At 44.2% G+C, this 27,212-nt stretch overlaps 1 protein-coding gene across 1 annotated transcript in view; it reads left to right on the forward strand.

Annotated features, from left to right (window-relative positions):
• The window catches only part of NBAS (NBAS subunit of NRZ tethering complex), a 317,470-nt gene that overhangs the window by 252,492 nt on the left and 37,766 nt on the right, over positions 1 to 27,212 (forward strand). The window contains exons 45-48 of the mRNA XM_059132606.1: positions 10,285 to 10,503; positions 13,557 to 13,759; positions 15,766 to 15,855; positions 26,819 to 27,014. Of these exons, the coding sequence (XP_058988589.1) occupies positions 10,285 to 10,503; positions 13,557 to 13,759; positions 15,766 to 15,855; positions 26,819 to 27,014 (708 nt within the window). The remainder of the gene's footprint in view (positions 1 to 10,284; positions 10,504 to 13,556; positions 13,760 to 15,765; positions 15,856 to 26,818; positions 27,015 to 27,212) is intronic.

Consider the following 27,212-nt stretch of genomic DNA (forward strand, 5'->3'; position numbering starts at 1 on the left):
AGAAAGGCTAGACTGTAGATTCACATCAGGAACTCTCAGTAGGCCTCTCACCGCTGTGGGGGTTGTATTGTTTCAGGAAACTTTTGTTTTTACTATATTCATCTATAGATACGGATACTGAGTTTTGCTATGCAGTGAGCTCCTTACTCTGGGTCTTGGACAAAAAGGTTTGGAACCTGATGGGCACCTGGCTTCATATATCGGGCCGGGGGGAGTGCATACCGGGGCAGCTAGCCCAGGACAGCATGTTGATGTCTGAGTTCTGTTCATGTATCATCCAAAATCAGCACTGTTGCCTTCTTTCATTACCCCCTTCCCCAACCCCAATGTCTCTGGGCTCTTGCAGTGACCTCCTGACTGCCCCTCAGTGGCCGTCCCGGGAGCCACTTGCAGCCATAGCCCTCAGTCACCGTCAGCCCGTTGATTGGGTCCTTTGGCAGTGTCAAGTCCCCAGAACTTGCGGTCCCGGGTCACATGCTGCCATTGCCCTTAGAATTAACTAAGAGAAGCTTTTGCAAAAGATAGGTTTCTTCCCACCAATGCCAGTGCCTTCCTTAACCCACATGCAGAATCTTAAGTCTAATAAGGGCTCCGGAATTTTCATTTTTGCAGTAGTGCTCAGTTATGTCAGTGTAGGTGGTCTGAAAATCACACTTCGGGCAACAGTGTCCAAGATAAAGGCACCAGCATAGCTGAGTTCTGGTGAGAGCCCTTTCCCTGGTCCATGGTTGGCACCTGCTCCCTGTGTCCTCACAGAGTGAAGGGACAGGGAACTCTCTGGTGTCTCTCTTAGAAGGCACTAATCCTTTCACGAGGGCTCTACCTTCATGACTGAACCACCTTCCAAAGGGCCCGCCTACTAATGCCATCACTTCCAAGGGGGTAGGATTTCAGCATATGAACATTCAGACTGTGGCCCTTGATATCTAAGATTTTTTTAAATCATAATTTTAAATGGGTACAAAGGGTGATGTAATTCTCTGTATTTTAAATATTGACATTAAAGCAGAACTGTTATGTAGCTTTGTATTCAGGGTAATCCACAATAACAGTGATTTGATAACAACCACAGTTTAAAAAATATAAGAACCTTTAAAAATATAAGAACAAGCACATCTTTAGCAGTTAGACAAGTTGCATCTTTCCTTTCTCTCCAACGATTTGTACTTTTCCTCTTGTCAAAGAGAAATACAGCTGGGCACTAGTTAAAGGCAATAAAGACAGATTTTATTTAGTGATAACTACTGCAGCAGGAAGGACAGGGCTGGCTCCCGGAGTTCAGCTTCTCCAAACAAAAGGCAGGAGACTTTCAGTGCTGGGCTGTGCCAAAGGACAGGCCCAGCCGGAGTGGGGTGGGCTTGGTGCGTCCGTGGACTGGGGCATCCATGTTTGCTGATTGACACTGACCTGGAAGAGAAACCGACTTCTGAGGTCTTTACGACAGAAGATAGTGGTGCGCGTTGGAGCTGGGTGCTCGACCCTCCCACAGGATCCGGAGCAAGGGCAGGTTCTCTGAATGTTTGTGTTTCAAAGAGATACTTCCAGGTGATAAGAATATAAGAAAAAGAGTAAGAACTTATTCTGTATTGAGTTACTGTTTCAGTCATGCATTTGATCAGAACAACACAGATATGTTAACTTTTGATAAACAAGAATCCTAAAATTAAAATTGTGTTTAAAATATACCTCTTAATGAGATGCATAGGGCTTTAAACATTGCTTTTTTAATTAATTTTTGTGCCCTTCGATGGGTGTTACTTATTGCTAGATTGAAATTGCATTCCACATCAGTTCTTTATATTTTTATGGATATGAATATTTAAAAACCTTGTTCACAGTGGTTGGGGAAAGAGTCTGTCGTAGGAGTGCCTCTCAGGTGTCTGCCCTCCGTTATCAGCCAAAAAATCACATCATGATCTATGGTTAAAAATCATTTTTAATGATTTAGCAACTGACAATTCTATTAGATCTTTCATAAATTTTGTTGAAAGTACAAGAACTGGAAACCTTGTGACATGAAATAAGAAACTCATTATCTAGTTGTTGGAGTCCTGTCACGCACCAGTATTTTCGGTTGTCCCTTGTTTTGTGCTCTGGAACTTTCTAGACTCCAGGACGATGTGGGAGTCAGATTCAGGAAGAGTTGTGATGCATGTCTGTCTTATTTAAGGGGAGCGAGGCCTATGTGAACGGCAAGCTGAGAAAGAGAAAAGGTTTGACATCTTGACCTCCAGAATGTTCTCAAGATCAGTTTTAGGACAGAGGATTTGGGTAAGGTGAAGATTTAGAAATGGATTCCCTTAGAACCATCTGCAGTGCTACACCCTTCAGAAAAGCTTTGTGTTGTGCTGCTGGCACACGTACCCCAGCTGAGAACCACTGGCCTAAAGGAGAACGTGTAAGTTCCTCCCCGTGGCACCCCGGGGACCCCAGCCCCAGCCTGCTTCTGCGTCTCTTCCCCTGAAGGACAGTCTTCTCCCCTAGCACACACAGTTTCCGTTCCGGCCGCCACAGGCTTTTCCTCGCTTCTAGAACAGTGACTGGGTCTGGTGTGGGAGTTAGATTGGAGAAGGAGGCATCTAGCTTTTCGTGGCAAGTGGTTTGACGGTGGGAGCCATGGGGCATCAAACTCCTGGAATTGTTTGCTGTTTTTCCAAAAACCCTTCTTCCTTTTTTCTGCAAATACACCGTTAGCTGCTGCTGTGCACCCGCCCCTCGGCTCCCCTTTCTTTGAGGCACTGAGCTGCTGGGATAGGGGGAGGGTATTCTGAGGGTATTCTAGAGGCACAGGCACAGAACACTCTCTTATAAAAGCCTTTTTAAAGTTCTCGGGCTGCTGTCTCTGCCGTAAATCCACGCCACCCACTTCGTCCACGGGAATTATGCTCAGTTTTCAAGTCCTGGTTCAGCTTTTACCCTCCTTCTAAAGACTTCCTTGCCTTTCTAAGATAAACTTCTTTTTCTCGATGTGCCCACGTCCTTTGTTTGTACTCGTTGCATTTTATAAGCGCTTTTCTTTGGCTTTGGCTTTTCCCAGGATGATGGATATTCTTCCAGGTGGAGATCGTGTCTTCATTTACCTGTGTACGTCCTGTGCCAAGGCCGGGGCTGACATATGGTAAGTGGGGCAGTGTCCGTGCTTGAAAAGGAGGAGGAGAGATGGAAGGTTCTCTGTCTTCCTCGCCCTCTGCCCCTCCCTCTGCTTGCGAGTGTTCTCTCTCTCTCTCTCTCAAATAAGTAAAATCTTAAAAAAATTATCTGCTGAGCAAAATTGACCAGCCGAGGGAAGCTGCAGATGAGGAAAGTTGTCTCAGTGAATTTTCAGTCAAGCCGTCCCCTGAAAACAGTAGTACTGATCCTGTCAACTTCTGCTTGAGCTCCTTCTGCTGGCGCCTTCCCAGCCATGGTGGTGAAGCCCCATCCCATCAGCCTGACAGAGAGGCCCTCCGTGTGGTCACCGCTGCTGAGTTCCTCCCTATCCCCTGACGGCCCTTCGCACGCACACTCTGTTCCAGCCAAGCCAGCCGACTCCCAGCTTCCCCTCTTGCTCCTCCGACCTGCGGCTCTTGGAATGCTTCTCCGGTCCTCATGCCTACTCACGGCCGAGCATTCTCCTCAGGAGGGGCCGCTGTTGGCAGGTGTCTCCCTGCCTCCCCGCCTTGCAGCCGCTCACCTCCAGGCAGGACCAGGCTCCCCTTCTGAGGCCTCTACTGTGCCTCCTCCTCACCCTGTGGTGTTTTGTAAGGATCACGCTGCTTTGTCATGTCTTCTCTCTCTTTCTTTCAGCCTAGCCTTTCATTTCCCTGGGGGCAGGGACCTGGTCTAACTCTGTGTCACCAGCCCCCAGCCCAAGGCGACTGTACAGCATGCGTTCACCAGGTGTGAGTCAGAGCAATGCGCGCCACGGGATCGCCAGTTCAATGTCCTTGTGTCTCTCCTGGGCGGCCGCGCTGTGCCGATAGCATACATCGGGTCCCAGTTTGCTCGTTCATTTGTTTCAAGTCCTTTAAAATATCCTTTTGCAGTTTTAGTCTCCCCAGGCCTTCTCACGGGAACAGGTCATTGCCAGGTCTGTGGCGAACTGGAGTCTCGCAGCCCAGTCCGGACCACAGGTTTCTAGGGACGCCCGGAGAGCATGTCACTTCACTGCGCTTCTCAAGGTTCTCTTTCCCCTCCTCTGTTGATCAGAGTTGAGGGATTTAAGAGTTATTTTCTATTTGTCTGCCATTTCTGGACATTGTTTAGCTGCCAGGAATACTGAGATTTTAAAAAACACATTTTCTGGAATGCCTGGGTGGCTCAGTAGGTTTGCCATCTGCCTTTGGCTCAAGTCATGATCCCAGAGTCCTAGAATGGCGTCCCGCATCGGCCCCCTGTGCCTGCTGCTCCTCCTGCTTTATGCTCTGTCTGACAAATAAGTAAAATCTTAAAAAAAAAAAACAAAACCACACAGTTTCTAGCCTGGAGGACCTCCTTGTTTAGTCAGGGAGACATACAAGTACCTGGATGATTTGAATGTGGTGTAATTCTTCTTTGATAGAGGTAGGCACAGAGCGCCTTAGGAACACCTTGAGTGTTTATGACCTTGGGGAAGAGATCATGTCAGGGATGCGTACAGACATGTGAGCTCGGAATAGACTCTGAAGGCACAGACGAAGGGAGGCTTGAAAAAGAATGACATTTTTTACTCCGATACCTACAGGTTTATATTTTTCTTCAAAATCAGATTCTTCGACAGTGTGTTTTCAAACAGGAACTGAATAAGTCATTGTTATAGAATTGCAATCCTCAGTGTACATGTTGCCCTCTGTGGCTTCTGATTCCTGTACCTCAGATTCCGTAACCAGCCTGGCACTCAAGGCCACTTACGGTTTATTCTCAATTCTCCTTTCCAACTAGAACTGTTTAATATTGTAGATCAGGGGGTCAACCAGCCTTGGCCCACAGGTCACATTCAGCCCCCTGGCTGTTCTTGTTATAGCCCTTAGCTCTGATTTGTTTTTACATCTTTTTAAAGGATTGTAAAACCAACCAACCAACCAACCAAAGACTGTATAACAGAGACCATTTGGCCTGTCAAGCTAGCATATTTTCTACTCTTTCCCACTGCACTGCCCCCTAGTGGTTGTACATGTATCGTATACCACGGGTCTCCCCTCCCCCCCAACACTGCTTCTGCTCTTCTTCCTTTTATTTTATTTTATTTTTTTTTAAATGTGTCTTTTAAATTTTTTTTTTTAAGATTTTATTTATTTATTTGACAGAGAGAAATCACAAATAGATGGAGAGGCAGGCAGAGAGAGAGAGAGGGAAGCAGGCTCCCTGCTGAGCAGAGAGCCCGATGCGGGCCTCGATCCCAGGACCCTGAGATCATGACCTGAGCCGAAGGCAGTGGCTTAACCCACTGAGCCACCCAGGCGCCCTCTTCTTCCTTTTAAAAATGGGGTCATTCATCCATTCATTCACTTCCACATTCAACAGATTGGGCAGTTGTTATGAATGAGCCACCATTCTGAGTTTCGGGTTCTGGAATATAACAGCGAGAGACAGCACATGGAAACATAACATGTCAGTTCTGAGGAAAAACTACCACAGGGCAAGAGGAGAGAGAGAGACACTGGTTAAGGGTGCGGGGAGGGCTAGCTTCTCTAGAGTGGTCAGGGGAGGTCTCTCTGGTGAGGTGGCCTTTGTGCTAAGTCCTGAGGAACAACCGTGAGGATACTTGGGGAGCATCTCAAGCAGAGGGACCAGTGTGTGGAAAAGCACAGAGGGACTGCGCGGAAGTCTGTGTGGTGTGGAGCAAGAGTGTCAAAGGAAAGGGAGGAAGAAGGATTAGACAGGGAGGGTGAGGGGAAGAACAAATCTTAGTGGGCTTCACAGGGCTTTGAAGACTGAGTTTTTACTCTTAGTGAATGGGAAAGCTGTTAAATAGATTTGAGCAGAGGAATAACACAGTCAGATTGATGTTTTTTGAAATATCACTTTGCTTCTGCTTAATGCTGGAGTACCCAGTTTGCCCCAGGATCACAGTGGCTTAACACAATGAAGGTTGATGTTCCGTCAGGCTTCTGACCCAGTGAGAGATTGTAAAGGGCTCTACCGCAAAGCCGCTAGGCGTCCAGGCTGATGGAAGCTCTCCCGTCTTGTGTTGGCGCCATCTGGGACCTGCACTGTGTGGGCTGCCGTGACTGGGAGAGAGCGGAGGCTGGTAATGATCTGTGGGAGTTGGATCTTGCCTTGGCTCAGGCTTGCCTCTGCTCAGACTTCCTTGGCTGGAACGTGGCTCATGGTAGTTGCAAGGGGATTGACAGCTGTGGTGGGGCCCGTGGGATGCGTCTGTTGGGTGAGCGCTGTGCTCTCTGTCCTGTCAGGAGACCAGTTAGAACCAGCGCAGGACAAGAGAGGCGCTGTGGCTTAGCCCTGAGGGGTGGCCTTGGACGTGGGGGAGACTGGGTAGAGTCCGGATTTCTTTCCAAGGTGGACTCAGTAAGATTCGTGGCCATCAGGGATAACTCCTCAATTTCTTCCCTTCCCACCATCTTGTTTCTTACACTAAATTTGATTTCTTTGAGCCTGGCTCATGTTTTCTCTCATTTTTCCACAGGGCCTATAAAATAGGTGTTGAATACATACTCACTGAGTACCAGAACAGTTTATCCACTTAAGTTTATTTTACAAAATCTACATTAAAAAAAATAGTTACTATTTGCTGTCAGGGAATATGTTTTACAAAATCTTTGATTTCTCGTTATAGAAATATGTGTATGAATGATGTGTGAATGCCATGGGCTTCAAAATAGAAGGTTGAAAATAAGAGTACTTTGTGGCTGCTAGAGTCAGTGAAGAAATTGCAGTTTTTCACCCTGGTGGTACATTTGTCAGTCTTTTTGTCTTTTACTGTTTGTTTTCTCTATCATGGAAGAGTTTAAGGAAAATAAGTCTATTAGGTTTATTCTGTGTGAAACTTGTATTTTTTTTTCTTTTTTTAAGTGGGCTGTGTGCCCAGCTGGAGGCCAGTACAGGGCTTGAACTCATGACCCTGAGATCAAGACCTGAGCTGAAATCAAGAGTTGGTTGCTTAACCAACTGAGCCACCCAGGTCCCCAAAACTTGTATTTCTTAATCTGATCTCACCCTATAGTCTTTCAGTGATAAACCTGTTTCTATAAAGAGTGAAAAGCTAAAAAAAAAAAAAAAAAAAAAAAAAAGAGTGAATAGCTTAAGTGTCCAATGAAGCAAAAGGCCCAGTCCTTCTATCCTCTGTCATTAACATCACTCTGCCTCTTGTACAGGCCCCAGCTCCCTCAGGAAAAGTAATTTACGGTTGTATTTACTTACACTCTATATTCTTAGTAACTGTTGGGTTATTTAGTTACTTTGAAAGATTATTAAAAATAAGGGGTGGAAAGACTTTGCTGATAATGTTGGTGATGAGGTCCAATTATGTAAATTCCCAGGAAATTCACTTGCCTCTAGTGGCCATTCTTGGGCCGTTCCGTAGCCAGTTCCAGGAAAACACAGATGTCAGTGCGAGGCCTAGACTCAGTATTGCTGGGTAGCTGGAGGCTCCATGCGTAGAAGCAGGTGCTGATGCACTTGGCCGTTGGGGCAGATGGCCCGCTGGTGGACGAGCCCGTCTGAAGAAACAGATGAGTCCAGGATGACTTGGATGTGTCTCACTGTTGAAACAGGAGTTGGAACATGCCTTGCCAAGAAGAGAGGAGAGAGCATTTTGCTGAGAAAAGATACCTAGTGACGCCAGGAAATGATGAAAAGTTGGGGTATATGGAGCTTAGAGTGGGGCTACAATTACATTTGAGACTAGAGGGGTAGCTAGGAGCCAGCTCGTGCAAGTCCAGAAGTACCGTACCAAGGGATTTCCCAAGCTTCTGAAAAGGTTTTTTTCTAGAAGGGATTACATGGCAAATTGATTAGGAAGAAAAACAAGACTGACCGGTAGAAGGTGGCCTGTGTACTCTATCAGTTGGTCACATTACAAGTCAGCTTCAATTTGTTGAAGCTTATGGCGGGTAGGGCATTTGCTGATTGTCCTACACATGATCTCATTTAAGTTCTGGAGATGACATTGCATGGTGGACGACATTGTTCACCTTTCACACATGTGGTCCGGTTGCCTCGTCCCCCAGCAGTGAACGGGAAGCAGGGGCGAGTGCTCTTCCTCCTTACCGGTGGCTCCGGAGTGGCTGACAATGGCACGGCAAACCTTCGACAGCCACGATCGCGTCTGGACCCGTCCTGGGACACAGAGACCACCCGTTTCTCCCAGGACGCTGCTCCCTGTCGTGTGAATTGCCCGCCCCGCTCCCTGCTGTCTTGCCGGTCTGTGGTTGAAAGTCTTCCACACCCCTCGGTCAGCTGGGAGAGAAGACATTTGGGCAGCTGGTGTAGCCAAATCGTCCCCAAACCCGGCTTTCTTGAGGAGACAAACATGAGTGAATAGAAAGGAAGGGTTTGTTCCACCATATTCTTATTTGTCTTTGCTCCTGTGGAGCGTCTAGCCAGTGCGCACCCATCCTCTCTGTCAGAGCCTGTGAGGAGGGGGACACGGTGAAGTCGGAGCTGTGTGATGTGCGGGGAGAAGGCAACCAAGGCACTGGGGCTGGCTTTTACTCTTGTCACTCACTCGAGGGCCCCCAGCATATCCCAGAACCTCCCTGGGGTTCAGTCTTTCCATCCACATGATGGGCAAAGTCAGGAGGGCCGTCCAACTATGCAAGTTCTATTATCTTCTATTTCTCCACCACAGAAAAGAGTTCACAGTATCTGTGAGGGAAGAGAAAAATGTGAGGGATGCTTGCCCGTCAGTGGGGGCTTCTGATTTTGTTGTATGTCACGAGTGCTTGGAGGTAGCAATCTGGCTACAGAGCTTACTGGAAGCTGCATTTACAGGGCACACGCTTAGTTACAGGTCAGTGGAAATCGTACTTTCCTAAAGTCACTTTTTACCCATATGAATATGGGATGAAGGAAATGTCAGCCATCTGCGTTATACAACATGAGTTCTGATAGAGTGACTTGGAGCTGGTGGGAAATGCGAGGTTGGGAGGGGCCAGCCTCCTGGCACGGCCACCAACGCCATGCTGTGATGCCCGTGGCACTATTCAGATAACCAGAGACACACAGTAACTGATTTTTAAGAAATAATAGTGAAGATTTTGTCCTGGTACTCTGTTTTTATTTTATTTATTTGAATTAACACAACACCCATTGAAGGCTGAGTGGTGGACACCACCCTAAATGTGCTTGAGTGTGGTGGACATGACCCTAAATCTAGGATCCAAAGCAGCACAAATCAGTGGGGCCTGAAAAGGCCCAACATGGCTCCCGGGTGTGTGGTGCCTCCGTCAAGACAGATTACATTTAGTCGTGAGGCTAATATTTTTAATAATATTAGAATATTTTTAATAATATTAGAAAAGTATGACTCCTGTATCCATAACAAAATGACTGTCACATATCAGAATTCAATAAGTACTTGGTAGGTAAAGAAATGAATACGACATTATTTTAGAAAATTTGGAAAGTTGAGAACAAAATTGCTCATAATCTTAACACGTCAGCATTAAGTCACTAGTATGTATTTGTGTGTGTGTGTGTGTGTGTGTGTGTGTATTTCTGTTCAACTGTACACACTGGGTTAGCTTGGACTTTAACATAAGCATGGCATATACCATTTTATGATTTCTGATTCCTAAAATTTAACATTTTATGATAAGCACTTTCCAAATTGCTATACTGGTTTCATAATTCTAATTTTAATGATGGCATTATATTGTATCTAGTAATTTATCGTAAGTTAGTTACCATTTCTTTTATTATCAGGCAATCAGATTGCTTTTGAGTTTTCATTTTATATCCTTCCAGTTAAAATCTTCATGCCTATACTAGTTTTTAAAAAATTATTTCCTTATAATAAATTACCAGCACTGGTCATTGTGGTTGTAGAAATGGCTCCTCCTTTCTTCACTGTAACCAGTACTCTGTTTGAACGCTAGTTTCTTCCTATCACCACCTACTTTTGCATATTAGCTTAGGATTAAAAAAAATCTGTATTTACTAATTTAATAGCGCCTCTGGTCCCTCATGTTGTTGTTTTCCTCAGCGAAGGAAAGCTAGTATCACATAAGCCTGTTCGCTGGTTCAGGTCGTCTGCTAGCTTTCCACTTTGGTTCTCTCTGCCTCTCTACTGTCTCACGAGATACGCCGTCTCTGCTAGCATGGGGCTGGCTTGTCTCACTGGTCTAGTCCCTTTTTGTGTTGCAGCTGTCTGTGGAAGCACGGAAGGAGATGACCGAGAAGGCTGTTCAGACTGTCAAACATTTTATTGAGAAGCCGCGGAAAAGGAATTCGGAAGACGACACGCAGGAAGCCAGTGACTCTAAACTGACCTACGCAGACGCCCTGCATCATCTGGAGAAATCGCTCGCTCACCTGGAAACCCTCACCCACAGCTTCCTTGTTTCTCTGAAGACGAGTGAGCAGGTAGTGAAGTGAAAACTTGGTCCCCAGGCTCGCTTGCTCAGAGAACATAAGCACACGCTTTCATTTCTCCTTGCAGGCCGGGTTAGTGGTTTTGCTAGGGTTTGCAGTCCTGCAGATGTCTTTGAAGATGGTCCTCAGCCCTTTGTCTTTTAGCTTCTTCGGTCTGTCTTGTTTTGTCTTGTTCTATCAGTTTTCACTTCTTTGGAAAGGATTTGAGGCCACTTACTGGGATTTAGTCTCTGGCAGGGTGGAGGTGTGAGGGTGATGTGGGGGAAAGTCCCTGAGTTGAGGGTAGGTGCCTGGGGGAGGGAGCAGTCACTGAAGCTGAGAAACCATCAGGACAGTGGTTTGCAAGCCCGACAAGCTGGTAGGTGTTTTGCTCTCTCAACTGAAAAATGATAGATTTTTTTTCCTCTGTCATTGCTTCAACAGGTTTTTTTTTTTAGTCATATGCACTCATTTTTTTTTTTTAAATTTCTTATTCCCAATGTCATTTTATTATTGATAAGAATTTTTTTGGCTAGTAAAATTTTTCCTACTTGGTTTCCAGTTGCAACCCTCATGGTGTCTCAGAAAATGCTCTCAGGAGAGTGGGGAGCCACTGCCCGTGAGCGGACGGGAGGCCCAGTGTGTTAGAACAGCTCAGGGAAACCCTCTGTAACTTTTGTAGCTTTTCCTCTGTACTGTCGCAGCCAAGAGAGTTTTAGCTCTTCTTCACCCCATAACTGAGAAGTTGACAGATCCATCCATAAGTGGTTTCATATAGGTGAAAACAGTGTTTAGATGTCTAAGTAATTTTGCATTTGCCCCTTTAATGTGGATGGTAAATGAAACCATAAGTGGCCACTAATCTCCCTTTTCTTTTTCTCAAACCATACATATTGACTGAATTGTATTCTTGGCTTGTAAAGAACTATAGCTGATAGAAAGATGGGTCAGTGGAGAGCAGTTCAGATAATGAACAAATGGAAGGCGTCAAAATTTGTATGAGACTCATAAATGCCAAGCCCTCATGGAAAAGATGATGGGGAGAATTCAAAAGTTTGATAGCAGTTTTATTTCATTTTGTGTTTTTCAGTGCTATTAGCCTGTCTAATGAATCACATTAAATGATGTACAAGCAGTAGAAAAGGCTTTGCAGGGAACAGATTGGCTTTACCAACCCGAATTTTATCCTACTGACATGTACGGTGCTATAATCCGTAATTATGAGAACTGTGGTAAAATTGGAATTCTTCAAGTCAATGTGATTATACTTATTAGAATAAAAAATTAAATACTTATCTTATTTTTTTAATTAAATATACTGTGCTCAAATCTGGAGAATTGTCATTCCTCTCCTTGGAACAAGTATTGTCTTTGAGTGACTAGAATAGTGGATATGAGGCCAAGGGGATCATTAACAGAAACAGCCATTTGTTTCACCGGGGCTGTGATTTAAAGCTACCCGTGGCTGCTTGTAAATGCCGTTCAGTCAGACCACGGATGGGCCGAGACAGCAGACTCCTTGGACCTGTTGTGCTTTTATTCGGGCGCTTCTCATAGCAAACAGTGGAGATCACTTTCAGCCTCATACATTTTGTCCCTTTTACGGTCAGGCCTTAATTTTAACCTCTTTTTTGTTGTATACCAGGGAAAGAAGATTCCCCTGGGACCTAGGTTTAGCGCAGTCTTAACTAGAGGCCTTTATCCCATGTAGGCTCAGGTCCCACCTGCTCAGGACGGACACAACAGCTGCTCTGTTGCACGCATGGGCACCTTCTTCTGTTAGAAGTTTCACAGCAGAGAGAAGAGTAAAACCAAATGTCCTGTGCCCAACTCCCAGCTTCAGCAGAGATGAGAACATGACCTCTCTTCACGCACACTCCCACTTTCCCTCACCCTGCCCCCATGGATAGTTTTAAAGAAAATCCTGCTTATTGTTTTACTTTATCCATAAATACTTGCACATCTCTTTCTAGAGGATACGTGGAAACACACCACGACAACATGATCACGATAAAAAAAATTAATGGCAATTCTTTTTTTTTTTTTTTTTTTTAAAGATTTTATTTATCTGTCAGAGAGAGTCACAGCAAGAGAGGAACACAAGCAGGGAAAGTGGGAGAGGGAGAAGCAGGCCTCCCGCTGAGCTGGGAGCCCAATGCGAGGCTCGATACCAGGATCTTGGGATCAGGACCTGAGCTGAAGGCAGACACCTAATGACTAAGCTACCCAGGCACCCCAACAGCAATTCTTTAATACCATCAGCTATCCAGTTAAATGTTTGGATTTTACACGGTGGGTCTGAAAGACTAGAGAGCGTCTTCAGGATAACTTGAGAAACTACACACACCCTGGAAAGCATTAACACTAAGTGACCATGTTTGCTGTGATGAAAACCAGTAGCTCGTGGCCTGTTTTCACACATTATTGGTTGTCACATTTGTTCTTACAGACATTATCAGAGGAGCGGGTGGTGTGGCCCAGGCGCGGGGAGATGGAGTCTTTCGGATTCTGACCCCCATTCCCCGAATTGCTGGCTGTGTGACTTTGGGCATGTTACTGTACATCTTGGTTTCCAGTTTACTTTTCAGTAAAATGGAGCTAATTAAAAGTCCTCGCAGGGTAATTAGGAGCGTTCAACCAGGTGACACCCATGTACCACCTGGGTTGCACAATAGACGCTCATAGGTCTGAGCTGTTGTGTGGTTGTAGCCTGGTCACAATGACAGAGAAATGAGCACTTCACAAGCTTTACTTTGGACCTGACGTTGTGCTGGAGGCCTGACTTCTGTATTTTCTCATTTAATGTTCACGACACTCCTAGTTGCAAGAATCTCTGTCCTCACCCTCATTCTGCAGCCACAGAAGGCCCATAGACTACACACCACACTACAGGCTGAAGCAAGGATCTGTCCTCAAGCCTGGTGTCTCTGAAGCCCAGGTTCTTACTAACCACTGCCTGTTCTTCAGTGCGGGTTGGAGAATCTCCTAAACGTGCTTTTACTGTGTGATGTAGACCCACTGGGTTCCTCTTTGATTCTCAGGCGTCGCATGCTGTGTCTTTACAGGAAGTGCTGCGCAAGTATGGCGACCTCTATGACCTGTCCCGGTCAGAGAGAGGGAAAGTTCATGACCAAGCTGTGGCCATGTGTCTAGACGGCCTGCCTCTCAGAATGATTGAGCAGCTGCTGCAGGTGGCCGTGGGCCCTCTGGACATCTCGCCCAAGGACGTGGTGCAGAGCGCAGTAGGGAAGATAGTCTCCGTGTTGAGGTAAGCTACAGGGGTGATGGTTTGCCAGGAGTAGCGTTCATTTCATAGTAACGAAGAAGAAATTCCATGTGTTTAGAAGCATTTTATAAACAATGAAGTACATTATAAAAGCGAGAGATGATCGTGAGATCTCTCAGACTCTTGGGTCTTAAGAGATCTTGAGAATGGAGAACCATGAAAATGCTTCACCACTGGCGTTGCATGTTCCTAAAGCGGACTTCTGTCTTGCCCCACTTCTCCTCCAGCCCCATTTAATTCTTGGAATAGGGAAAGGCCAACATGGCCCGTGCAGGAGTAGCTGAATGTCAGGCCATCTTGGGAACCCAGGTGGATGTTGGCCTCTTGCCTTTTCTACTTCCCCTGCTTTTGTAGAGGCTGCAAAATGGTTCCCAGAAGCTCCCCCTGAGGTACATAAGGCAAGGCTTACCACAGACTGAAGGAGTTGGACATCTGCTAAGTGTCTCCGAGTTTTATTTACCTGCAGTTAATGGCATGAAACCAGCAGTTGCGAAGCTCTGGCTGTGTCAGTGCACCCGTGACTTTGTGGGAACGCATCCGGGGGTGCTGGGGAAGAGGGAAAAGTTAAACTCGGAAGAGAATGAGGCATGAGATGCTTTCTGTGAATAATGCAATTAGGCTGAAAGATTCGGTTGTGTTTAATGTATTCTCCTTTTAAGCCTTCTTTGTAATTCTGCATTGCTCTTGAGGAACTTTTTGATTAAATGCATGTCAGTTTTCCACAGCCGAACTGAAATCAAATGAGCCTTTATCAGTTTAATTACCCCAGCCTCATACAGTTTTCACCTTAATGATCTGCGCTATCTGGTAATTTGAGAGAGAGAGAGAAAGAGACGAGAAATAAAATATCATAACATTTTTTAAGAAATAAAAAACGTCAAATTAATAAAGTTTGTTCTGTTATTAGCTTATTGTGTTTTGGTGGTGGCGGCGACTGTGAGAGGCCCCAGCTCGCCTCCCTCGGGCGACCACAGATACTGGGCGGCCGTATTTTGCATCTTTCGATCCATAGCTATCTTCTGATTGTTTCTTAAATCAGGATTTTGATGAACCTCCCCAAAACAAACATTTTGAAAACTTAGTGCTTTGACGAATTTAGTTTATTTCCTAAAAAATTACACATTGTCATGAATAATTAAAATATATGATATTTTTACAGTCATAAAATCCTGACATAAATTATACTTATCTCTCTTTCTTTGCGCCCAGTTCCATTTGTAAAGACAGCTCTTCTCTTATAAATGTTACGCTGAGCACACAGAAGACATTCAATAAATGTGAATTAAATCTTTCTGCAGTGGGAGCCAAGGGAGCTTCAGGACTTCAGCCACCTCCTTTTCAAAGGAGAAGAAATTGCTATTGATGGCATCCATAACATTTACCTTCTAGAAAGTTAGTACAATTGAGTAGGCCTAGAACAACAAAGGCATGTAACGAACTGAATCCAGCAGTTGATTTCAATCCTATTACTTAAATTATTCACTAAAACTTCTTTTCTTCTATTGCTTTTTCAAAATTCAGTGGCATCCTAGACATACACATTTGTAAAATGGGCATGATAGTAGCACCTATCTTGTAAACTGCTGGGCACTAAATGGTAGAATGTATGGAAAGCACTTGCACCTGGTAAGTACCATGTAAATACTAGGTTTTGTTTTTTTTTTAAGTCTGGAGAATTTAGATGATGATATATTTAACACTTTAAAATAACTTTGAATGTCCATTGAGTGTTTTTTAAATGACAGGAGGCAAGTAGATTTTATTTTCTTGCTAGGAAAGGGAGCATGTATTAGACCAGGAGCTCCTCAAGGGCAGAACATGTTTCATTTCTGTATCTTTAGCACTCGCAGACCGCATACACCCACCGTGGCTAGGAGCCAGCAGTGTCCTCTGCCGGAATCCAGCTGGGAGCCTCTGGGTGTGAACGCCATGTTGCTCCCCGAGGTCGAGCCCTCTTCTGAATTGGTTCTGTTTCTCTCCCTTCACAGTGGATGCAGTGCTGACCTCGGTGGCTCGGGGGACCCCCTCCAGGTCCTGGAAGGTGTCGTGGCAGCCGTCCATACCAGTGTGGACCAGGGGTAAGCCTAGCTCCCCGTGTGTGTGTCGCCTCAGGGCACCCCTCAGACTCTCAGGACACCTTTTAATTTCACTGTTCATGACATCGACAAGACCAAGCAACCTTTCTAGGTGGTTTTGAAGGAAGAACTGAGGACTTTTCTGCCTAACTAAGGAGTCTGCCTCTGGAGTCATGGTTTCTCCAGCTGTCCTCTTACCCCGTCAGCTTTAGGGGGACACCCCCTTCTCCCTAGAGCCTTGCTTGAGGGGGAGAGTATGGTCTCTGCCCACCTCCTACCGCATGCAGCTGGGAGGGGGAACTGCTTTGAGCTTCTTGGGAGAGAAGGGATTCACATCTCTAGGAGGTTAGCGGTACTGATGAAGTTAACTTTCTGGACTGTATTATTTTTTTTTTAAAAGCTTTATATCCGTTAGGTCTGTCTTGCCCCAAGAGTATGAGTATACAGGCTTTCTAAGTCTAGAAAAGTGTGTGTCTCTAATGCCATTTTTAAAAGCTTAAATTCAATAAATTCACATATAATATATTATTTGTTTCAGGAGTCAGTGCAGGTCTGTGATTCATCAGTCTTACACAGTACCCAGCGCTCACCAAAACACATACCCTCCCAGTGCCCATCACCCAGCTGCCCCATATCCCCACCCCCCTCCTCTCCAGCAACCCTCAGTTTGTTTCCCAAGATTAAGAGTCTCTTATGGATTGTCTCCCTCTGGTTTTGTCTTGTTTGATTTCTTCCTCTCTTCCCCTATAATCCTCTGCTTTGTTTCTTAAATTCTGCATATCACTGAGATCATATGATAATTGTCTTCCTCTGATTGGTTCATTTCACTCAGCGTAATACCCTGTTCCATCCACATCTTTGCAAATGGCAGGATTTCATTTTTGATGGCGGCATAATATTCCATTGTATATATTCTACTACATCTTCTTTATCCATTCACCTGTCGATGGACATCTGGGTTCTTTCCATAGTTTGGCTGTTGTAGTCTAATGCCATTTTTAGAAAGAATTTTTTGTTCAGGTGCAGTAATAATGATAAGAAGAACAGCAACTGCAAGTTGTGGTGACATACTTGCCAAAGTTTATGACATCTTTCACGTGTCTGACGTCCATGTCGTCCCTGTAAGGCCTCAACCCAATTTTCTTATTTTACTGTATTTTTTTCAAATAGTCTCTACACCCAATTAGGACTTGAACTCATGAACCCAAGATGAAGAGTCACCTGCTCTACCAACTGAGCCAGCCAGGCACCCCTGTTTTCTTTTTTTTAATAGGAAATATGATATAATAATAATGAAGAAATATTTGGGGAAATGCTTCATAGTTCATTCAGTAATGTATTTGTTTTCACTTCCATATTACCTTTAGTTATGGTGCAGGTACACATGTTTTTATATAGCTTCAACCAAAATTCATATTCTTCTTTTATTCACTTGCTACTGTAATTCTTCCCATTTGTCTTTGTAGATTTCCTCGTGATTATTTCTGATGGCTGCGTGTGTTGTTGCCATTTCCCAGGAGGCCTTGCCCCGGGTCATAGGCCGGGGGAATGGAGCCAGGATCCTGGCCAGGCTCTGAGTCCTAATTGAGCACTCAGATGCCTGTACAGGGCATTTCCGTGTTTTGCTTTATGCCTGAGGCTTGAGTGGAGGAAAAGAGGATGAGCCGTATAGGTGAATCTGGGAAAGCACTGCAGTCAGCCCTCTACGCACTCAGCCTTCTCTGTTGTTCTAAACCCCTTGGCTTTGGGGTCTCAAAGTATAACGAAGCTATTTTACACCTCTTATTTGAAAGTGGAATGAAATGATCTCTGCGTTCACTGTGTGTCATACCCCTGTGCTGCGTCATGAGGAGTTAGATTCGGGGAGGAGACAGCGTGACCCCTGAGATGCTCAGAGGCTTGTAGGGAGATGAGCCTTCCCTGAGCTCTAGTTGCCATAGGACCGCGGCTGAGTGCTGCACAGGGAGCAAGGTGGATGGGGCGGTTTATTCGGTCTGAGGAAGGCAAGGCAGGATACCCAAGGGGCGACATTGGTTCTGGTCCATGAAGTGGGAGTCAGGGAGGAGGAGGAGGAGGAGCCGGGGATGGCACCCCAGGCAGAGGAGGCGGCCTGCGCCCCTGCGCATACAGCAGGGAGGGAGCAGGCGGAGACGCTGCCCGGGAAACCCTCTGCCCCGCTCCGGTGGTGTGTCCTGCGTCTCCCTTCTGGTCCAGCTCTGCCTCGCCCGGTGACTGCTGTCTAGCCACGGGATGATACAATCAGAACTGGCAGTAAGCCCCCTCCAGTGGGGACATGGCTACAAGATTAAAAGGCAGTATTCTTCTTAGTGAATTTCCAGCCGGAAAACATAGGGGAATCCAACTTGGGTTTCTCACATACAGACTCCTTTTTTAAAGCTTTGATTTCCAGGGGCACCTGGGTGGCTCAGTGGGCTAAAGCCTCTGCCTTCAGCTCAGGTCATCACCCCAGGGTCCTGGGATCGAGCCCCACATCGAGCTCTCTGCTCTGCGGGGAGCCTGCTTCCTCCTTTGTCTTTCTCTGCCTGCCTCTCTGCCTACTTGTGATCTCTCTCTGTCAAATAAATAAATAAAATCTTTAAAAAAAAAAAAAAAAGGTTTGATTTCCAAAGAGGAAGACATTGGGAAATGGAGAAACAGAGCAAGATCTTACTTTTTATTCCAGAGACACAGCATAACAAAGTCTTCTTAACAGGAAAACTTCAGTGAACATTTTTTTTTTTTTTTGCTTAAAAAAAAAATGAGGGAAGAAAAGTGAAGTCATAACTTTCATTTCTGGCAACTGTTTTTTGAATCCATACAGTTAAGCCTAAATCCTTGGCTTCGATTTCTCTTCTTAAAACTCTGCCTAGCAGATCTCATAGGGGAGACACTTTCCTTTCCGGGTAGCTCCCTCTCGGGGAGGGTTAGGGTGACCGAGTGTAACCCTCTCGGTCATTCATTATGTGGCCTGATATTTCCACCTCACGCCCAGGAGGCCAGCCAGACCTCTGTGTCCCCCTCGCCCTCAGGCCATACCCTGCCTCCCTCAGTCCTCGCCCTGAAACTTGACCGCACTGTCCTCTGTGGCATCTGTTTGCAGAGTGAATCCCCTCTCCTCATGCACGCTCTCTGCTCTCACGCAATCACGTGCTCTGAGGCCAGGCCCACATCAACCCACAGTGTTCCTGGCACGCAGACTGCACGGAAAAGTCAGAATTTGCATGTGTGTATTCATGGCTATTGCCGAGTGTTTGGTTTTGTGGCTAATTTTTAGACAATTTATATCATCATCAGCATGCCCTTTTTTGACTTTTTATATTGATACAAGTCTGATTCGCCTTTGAACTATAGTTTCTGCTCCATTCACAAAGCCCCATGTCCCTCCTCTTCCGCCTGTGCTAAATGTTGGCCTCTTGCATCTAAGGCACCCAGACAGGCCGCCTGGGGCGTGTCTGGACAGACAGACTTCCTTTCCAGTGGAACCAATTCTTGCCTCCAGACATCAGGGCTAAGTATTGTAAGGATTTGAAATAGTGTCAAAGATCTTTTGTAGCATCTACAATTAAAGATGAGATTAAGGTAATTAATTATTGAGAGGCTCAGGCACATACATTGAATTTTATAAGTGTACTTTCGTTCCTGTTTTATGTATGTCTCTAACATATTTTAAGAATATAAATTCCTGGTTGGGTTAAGAATTGGTTGATTAGATTGCTTAAGAAAAATGGGCTTAAAAACGTTAGTAGCTAAAACAATTTTCTAGAACAAAATATTTGTTAAACCTAGAACTAAGAAAAGATCATCATGCATTTAAAAACAAAAAAGTAATGAACGTCGATGACTCAGTGCTGAGATCTTCCCCAAAGTGGCTTTTCGGGAACCCACTGAATCCTTACAACAGTCCCGTTATAGTGTTATTGCCCCCATTTCAGAGTAGGACATGATGCTCAAACAGGTTTCGTCGTGTGTCCGGGCTCACCCAGGTAAGGTAAGGACATGCTCAGAAGTTCCTCTCACCTCTCATTAAAGAGCCCACAACAGACAGGACTTCTCAGACACCACTGTGTGCAGGGATTGCTTGGGGGTCTTCTGAAGACACAGATTTTACTCGAGTAGGTCTGGGTAGGGCCTGAAATTGTGCCTGTGTAACCAGCCCCCAAGTGTTGCTTCGTCCTCGGACTGAACTTGAAGGAGCAAGGTCTTGGCATCACTTCCGCCACTTTTCCCTGCCTTTTGCCTCTCCTTCCCTCTGCCAGGGCCTCTTCTCCTCTTCTACCCCCGCACCCCCCACTCCTCTAGCTTTAGACAGCTTCTTAACAGGAATGAACAACCCGTGTGAACCAGGACATTAGTGATTCTCAAAAGGATGTGCAGAAATAAATCCACTCAGAGAACAGACAATTAATGCGGAATTCCTCTGTGCACTATTTAAAAAGGAAGAAAGATTTCCTTCAAAACTATTGAGTATTTTGGAAGTTGTTGTTTGTTTGTGTAAATTACTACTTAATCACAGTCTGGCTTCAGCTGTCCGAGGGCTTCCTGGATATTGAACATCGTCAGATCTTTCAGATTTCATTGAGCTCTTTGGTATTACCTGGGGATTTCACAGTCTTTTTAGAGCTCGGAAAATAAAAGAAAAAAAAAAAAGGAAAGAAAGCCCACCAAAGCAAATTGAATCTGATTTCTTCTTAGTCTTCATGCTCTGTGGGGCAAAATAAATCATCAGCCGTCGCCTAGGTACCCACAGTGCACGAGCATTGTGTGCTGTCGTCCTGAGCCTTGCTGATAGCCATGGTCGCCAGTGAGGCTGGTGGGTCCACTGTCCTGTGGTATTTCTCAGGGCCACCTCAGGCCATACTGAGGACTTCATAGCTGTCATTTTTGCCTCATTTTAGCAAGATGTGCCCAAGCTTTTACTGATAAACGAACCTCAGGAAGAGATTCTGGGTTGGCATACGTTTGGGAACAGCCACGAAAGGCTGTTATTCGTGTTTGCCAAAAAGTTCAGACTTGAGATTAGAGTTGTGTGTACATCAAAATTATTTCCTTTGTAGGAATTATTCTTATGATAGAATTTGATTATGTTAATTATTTGTAGAAGTCACACTTTCTCCACTACAGCCAGGCTATTAGCATGTTATGAGTTCGTTTATTTGCAGTTCTCTAATTCCTGGCCGAGCGCCAATAATAGAAGCTGTTACACCGGGGAGGTCTCCTCCACGCAGCTCCGAATGCAGTGAGGCAAGTGTGCGTGGCATGTGGATCAGTGAACTGAGTTGTGGGATCTACGTAGAATACGAATATTGGGGTCTCTCACTGCTCACGCACTTCGGTTACTTGCTGCCCCTCCTCACCCCCTTCTTCATCTCACCTGGCCTTTTACACATCAGTGTTTGCACATGTGTTTCCCACGGAGGCCAGGCGGGTGACGGGAATGAGCGAGGTGGGCAGGGCTTACCGAGAAGAAGGAGGGGGTGGAGGGTGAGCGGAACGCGTGCTCACGTGGGCCTTGTCTGTAGGAAATAGTGGCCAGTGGCTGGTGTGTCCTTATCATCCAGCTTTCTAGGGGGAACGGGCGGTTAAGGGAGTAGATGCAAAGAGATTTCATCACAAGGAAAAACATTTCTTTTTTAATCTAAATGAGCTGACGGATGTTAACTAAAGTTACTGTGGAATCCGTTCACCGTACGTGTAAGTCAAATCATGATGCTCTGCCCCGTCAGTTTATACAGTGCCATATGTCAGTTCCATCTCAGTAAAACTGGGGGAGGAGATAGAGGAGCTGGAAAAATCTTGATTTCCTGTAAAAATTTAAATTTTGAAACATTGGCATATACCATACAAACCAACACAAAACTTTGGCTGCCAGTTTGTAACTTCCATATAAAAGATATGACTAAGTGACCTTCTGTTCCCTTCAGGCATTCAAATTCTATGACATTTATGTTTATACGAAATCACAGTGGTCTGTGTTTTTTTTGTTGTTGTTGTTGGAATGCAGTCTTTTCATTCCCCCATTCCCAAATAAGAATAATAATTTTATTTGTGTAGTGTTTCATGATTATATAAAGTGCTTTTGTATTGACCATCTTTTTTAGTGAACCTTAACAATGTAAGTTCAAGGTTGAGTTATCTTTGTAGGAATATGCCACACAGAATCTGAAAATTCTTTTTACCAAGGATTAGCTTATTAATATTCTCACAATCTGCCTTTTTACTTTGATTCAGTAAGTGCTTTTGTTTGGCTGACATTTCTCTTCTATTCCTTTTGTGAATATCCTCTTGTTCTATAGAACACCACTTTTCTCAAATTAATCATTCAGTGAGCGTATTTTTGTTGTTATTGCTGCTGCCGGTTCTCTGCTATTAGAGCTATTTCAGAGGACTCCTTATCTTTTGGGCCAAAACCGATTGTGTGAATGTGTGTTTCCTTTAGTGGTTAATTTTTTTTTAAAACAGTGTAGTAAGTTATTCTGTGCAGTATAATAACCTCCTCCCCAGAAAAACCTCATTATAGAGAAAAAGGTGGAAAATGGCTATTTGCAGTGAAACTATGAGTGATTTTTTTCTTTTATCTGTTCTATAACTTTATCAGTTTAAAAAATTTATATAACTTTTATAATAAAGTAATAATGTTCTCTTTTTATTCCTAAGCTCATTAAATCTTCTCCTTGCCTTCATAAAATACTATATAAATGGGATCATTTTCCTTCTTGTTCTGTTTTTTCACATTATGAAAGTCATAATTGGTTATCTTTCACCTATTTACTTCAAAAATTTCAAACCGACAGGAAAGTTGCAAGCATAGGAAAAAGAATACCTGTATACTCTCCCACTTGATTTGTCAGTTTGTTGCCATTTTATCAAATTTCTGCTCTTTCTTTGTCTCCGTATATGTGTGTAGGTATATTTGATGAGTCATGAAAGTGACTATGGATTTTATTTTTATTTTTTTTAAAAAAAGGTTTTATTTATTTATTTGACAGAGATCACAAGGAGGCAGAGAGGCATGCATAGAGAGAGAGGGAAGCAGGCTTCCTATTGAGCAGAGAGCCTGATTCGGTGCTCAATTCCAAGACCCTGGGATCATGACCTGAGCCGAAAGCAGAGGCTTTAACCCACTGAGCCACCCAGGCACCCCATGACTATGGATTTTAAAAACTCAGACTGAAATGAAAATTTTAGCCATTTTGCAGTCAAAATCTTTAGGAGATGGTATCTAGGTAATGTCCTTGGGTGACTTTTCCCACAGACCTGCCTTTCACTTCTGTGTGATCTTACTGAACACCAGTATTCACGCAGCTATCAGTGAAGCTTGCCTAGAACACGGTGCTTCCAAAGCACAGCACTTCCGTTCTAGGAATGAGTTTTCCTAATTTTATTATGTGCTTAAAACGATCAACCCAAAGTTATAGCAGATTTCCCCAAAATGTCAAGTATTACCAACCGCACAATAAATTCTAATGTAAATGAAATCTAACTCAATATAATGACTTGGAAAACATAATAATAATTTTCTGTATCTCATCAGTATATGAATAATTGTAATCTTCTGCCACCGTGTTCTGGAACGTGTTCCCATATGGTTTGGTAGTACTGTGTAATAATTGATGAGACATTAAGATCGTCCAAGTTCAAATATTGGCTCCACTCCTTATTTGGTGACCTTGGACATTAAACCTCTCTGTGGTTGTTTCCTCATCTGCAGATTGGAGATGATAACAGAATGCTTGAAAGAGAGTAATGATGAAGTGTAGAATTCATAGCTCCTTGTAACTTCATAAGTCACTGTTTTCATTCTTGTTCACCATAGTCAGGTCTTGGGTAATTGTCATACTTCCAGCTGCAATCTTCGTGACTCCAGCTTCTTCTCGTGGCTCATCCTACCTGCTGCACATTAGGCACTAGGGTGGCAGGGTAAAAAAAATCAGCTTCATAGTATGTGAAATTGCTTCGGACTCCAGGCCAAAAATGTGCTTTAAGCTCCTCTTCAATATACCTAATTGGACCCCTGCAGGCTTCACCCAAAAGGGCCTGAGCCTGCCCCAGCCTATACACTTCTCTGATCACTTAACATGATTATCACTTTTCAGTACTCAGAAATCCCCCATTGTTCTCATTCCATACAAAGTTAAGACCAAAGATCCTCGATGATAATGGTTGCCCCTAATTGAAGCACTTAGTTATCTCTTGATGCATTATGTGCTTTAAATTGATCACTTACGTGTTTGTTTCGTTCTCAAAAGCTTCATGGGTAAGGGAGTGGCATCCATCTCCAATTTACAAATGAGGGACTGGGGCTCAGAACCTTGAAGTGGCTTCTTGGTCAGCGTCACAACGTCAGGGAGAAGTCAGCCTGGGAGCTGAGTCTGGGCCTGACAGCTGCCGAGCCTGAGCTTTCCAAGCGTGAAGCTGCCTTCGTAGCCTTTGGCGCGTGCTCTGGGCCACCCACGCGAGGAGACCTCTCTTCCCTACCTCAGCCCGTCCTCGTACCGCCTGGACGACTGTGCTCTAAGCACCCCCTGAACATACGCTGTCCTTTCGAGTCTTTGGGTTCTTTTCTTGCTCTCCTCTTTGTCTGGATGGTTTTCCCCCACATTTCCATGTACGTCCATGCCATTTTGTCCATTATGGGCCTGTGCAAATGCCACTGCCTCTGTGAAGCCTTCCCTCTTCTACTCACTGCTTCTCCAAAATGATCATTCATATTTACATAATTAGTAATTTGAATAACAGTCACTTTAAAAATCTTCCTGCACTGTTACCAGTTCCTCAAAGGCAGGAATGCTGTGATTTTCATCCCTGTATCAAGCACAAACTGGTGTTTGGGTAATACCAATAAGAACCATAATGATCACTGTGCGACTGATGGTGACTATTTATTAAGAACTTCCCCTGCGCCGTGTATTGTGGTGAAGTACTTCGTGTACGTTATCTTTGTTTCACAGACTCCAAGAGACCCACTTATAGGACCTTTGTCTACTTTACTATAAAATGGGGATGGTGACATCCATGATTTTTATATGGGGCCAGGGTTCACATTTCCAGCCCATTCCCCCAAAACACTTGTCCTCTGCCTGACATTGTCTGGCTACTTGCCGCAGAGATTTCCAGGAGATCCTGGGGGTGCTCTCCTTTTCTGGTACCCCAGGTTTGCCAATTTGGACCCATAGCAAGGACACTAGGTAAAGCTAAGAAACGATGTCGTAGGTTGAGAAAATGCTTGAGCCAGTTAGCCATGGTGTTTAACCATTTCTTTTATTCTGAAATACAAATAATAAATTATCTTTTCTTTTTAAGATTTTATTTATTTGACAAACAGAGATCACAAGTAGGCAGAGAGGCAGGCAGAGAGAGAGGAGGAAGCAGGCCTCCTGCTGAGCAGGGAGCCCAATGGGCTCGATCCCAGGACGCTGGGATCATGACCTGAGCCGAAGGCAGAGGCTTTAACCCACTGAGCCACCCAGGCACCCCATGAGTTATCTTTTTAATTGGAATTTCCATGAAGTTGTATTGACAAGTATATTATAGAATGCGTACTAACAGAAACACTCAATGGTAATTGTCGAATCTTTCAGAATTTCCTGTAGTCTTGTTAGGTCATAGAATTTGGGACTTGGTGCAGGTGATTTATTGCCGGAATCCTCATAAGGTTGTGGTTACAGCAAAACCTATGTGATTCAGGGCTTTATCACTGCTCCCCAGAGCCTTGTGCAAGTGAGGTATCTGTATGAGACCTCTTAATAATAATCGGTAGTAATTCATTGACATCATCATCAAACCAGTTGCTCTCCTGAGATGGCCCATTTGGGATTACAAGGGAAGAGATTCTATAACTGGATAGAAAGTTGCACAAATATTTCTTTCTCTGTAGCTTTTTAGACTTCACAGTACTTTTAATAACCATGCATTCATATTTTATCTTTAGGGTAATATAAAGCCAGATGCTCTAACCCCATATGGAAATTCTATCAGAGTATAGTGGTAGAAGGAACATGCGCTTGGAGCTTGTATTGCACTGTTCTAGATATCTGTGAACATACCATATTCCTTCTTTGAAACCCATGTCCTCATCTATAAAAAGAAATTTACATGTACAGCATAAGGGCTAACAATATTAATAATATTATCTATTTGAAGGTTACGAAGAGAGTAGATCTTAAAAATTCTAATCTCAAGGGAAAAAATGTAATGATGTCAGGCAATGGGTGTTAACTAATCTTATTAGTAACCATTCCACAACATATACGTATATCAGATCATTAAGTTATGCATCTTAAACTTACACAATGTTATATGTTATTTCTACAACTAGAAAAAAATTTTAAAATAAAACAGAATCTGTAATATCTACTTTGCATAGTTACTGTCAACTAGTAATAGTTTATATAAAACTCAGAATGATGCCTGGCTCTCTGTGTATCAGTAACAGAAATAAACCATACTTCTTATTACACTTTGTCTAAGACACAGAGTAACAAAGAATATATTGATTATTTTCCATCTGCTTCATGCAACTCAGTGTGATACTGCTTAAAAATTACATTCATCTTACATAGTTTTAAAAATACCTCGTATGGTTGCTTTGTGCCATTTAAAACCCAAATTTATCGGGGCGCCTGGATGGCTCAGTGGGTTAAAGCCTCTGCCTTCGGCTCAGGTCATGATCCCAGGGTCCTGGGATCGAGCCCTGCATCAGGCTTTCTGCTTAGTGGGGAGCCTGCTTCCTCCTTTCTCTCTGCCTGCCTCTGCCTACTTGTGATCTCGGTCTGTCAAATAAATAAATAAAATCTTAAAAAAAATTAAAAATAAAACCTAAATTTATCTTAATAGAAAAAAAAAAAAAACCACAACAGTGGCACCCAACAAACAAGGCTTTGGGTTAATCACTGCATTTGGTTACTGGGATTTTTCTTTTTTTTAAGACTTAATGAGTTTCTATCTAACCCTTGATTTTGTCCTTCAGAGAAGACTTGGTTTCCTCCGAGGACCTGCTGGAGTGGCTGCGGCCCTTCTGTGCTGACGACGCCTGGCCTGTGAGACCTCGCATTCAGGTGCTGCAGATTTTGGGACAGTCCTTCAACCTGACGGAGGAGGATGGCAAGCTCCTTGTGTTCTTTAGAACAGAAGCCATTCTCAAAGCCACTTGGCCCCAGAGACAGGTAAGGGAGCATCCGACTGGTTATCAAATGTTTTCTCTGTTAAAAATCATCGGAGGTTATTTCTTTATTACTTTGGATGACACGCCAGTGAATAATCAGTTCAGGATGTCAGTTGTCCCCTGTGTTCTCAGTCCAGCTGTTTAGGAGTTAAATATGCACAACAAAGCTGGTTTGAAGTTTTCCGTCGGTTTGAAGAGG

This window comes from Mustela lutreola, chromosome 9 (assembly GCF_030435805.1).
Source record: "Mustela lutreola isolate mMusLut2 chromosome 9, mMusLut2.pri, whole genome shotgun sequence".
In the NCBI taxonomy this organism is placed as follows: domain Eukaryota; kingdom Metazoa; phylum Chordata; class Mammalia; order Carnivora; family Mustelidae; genus Mustela; species Mustela lutreola.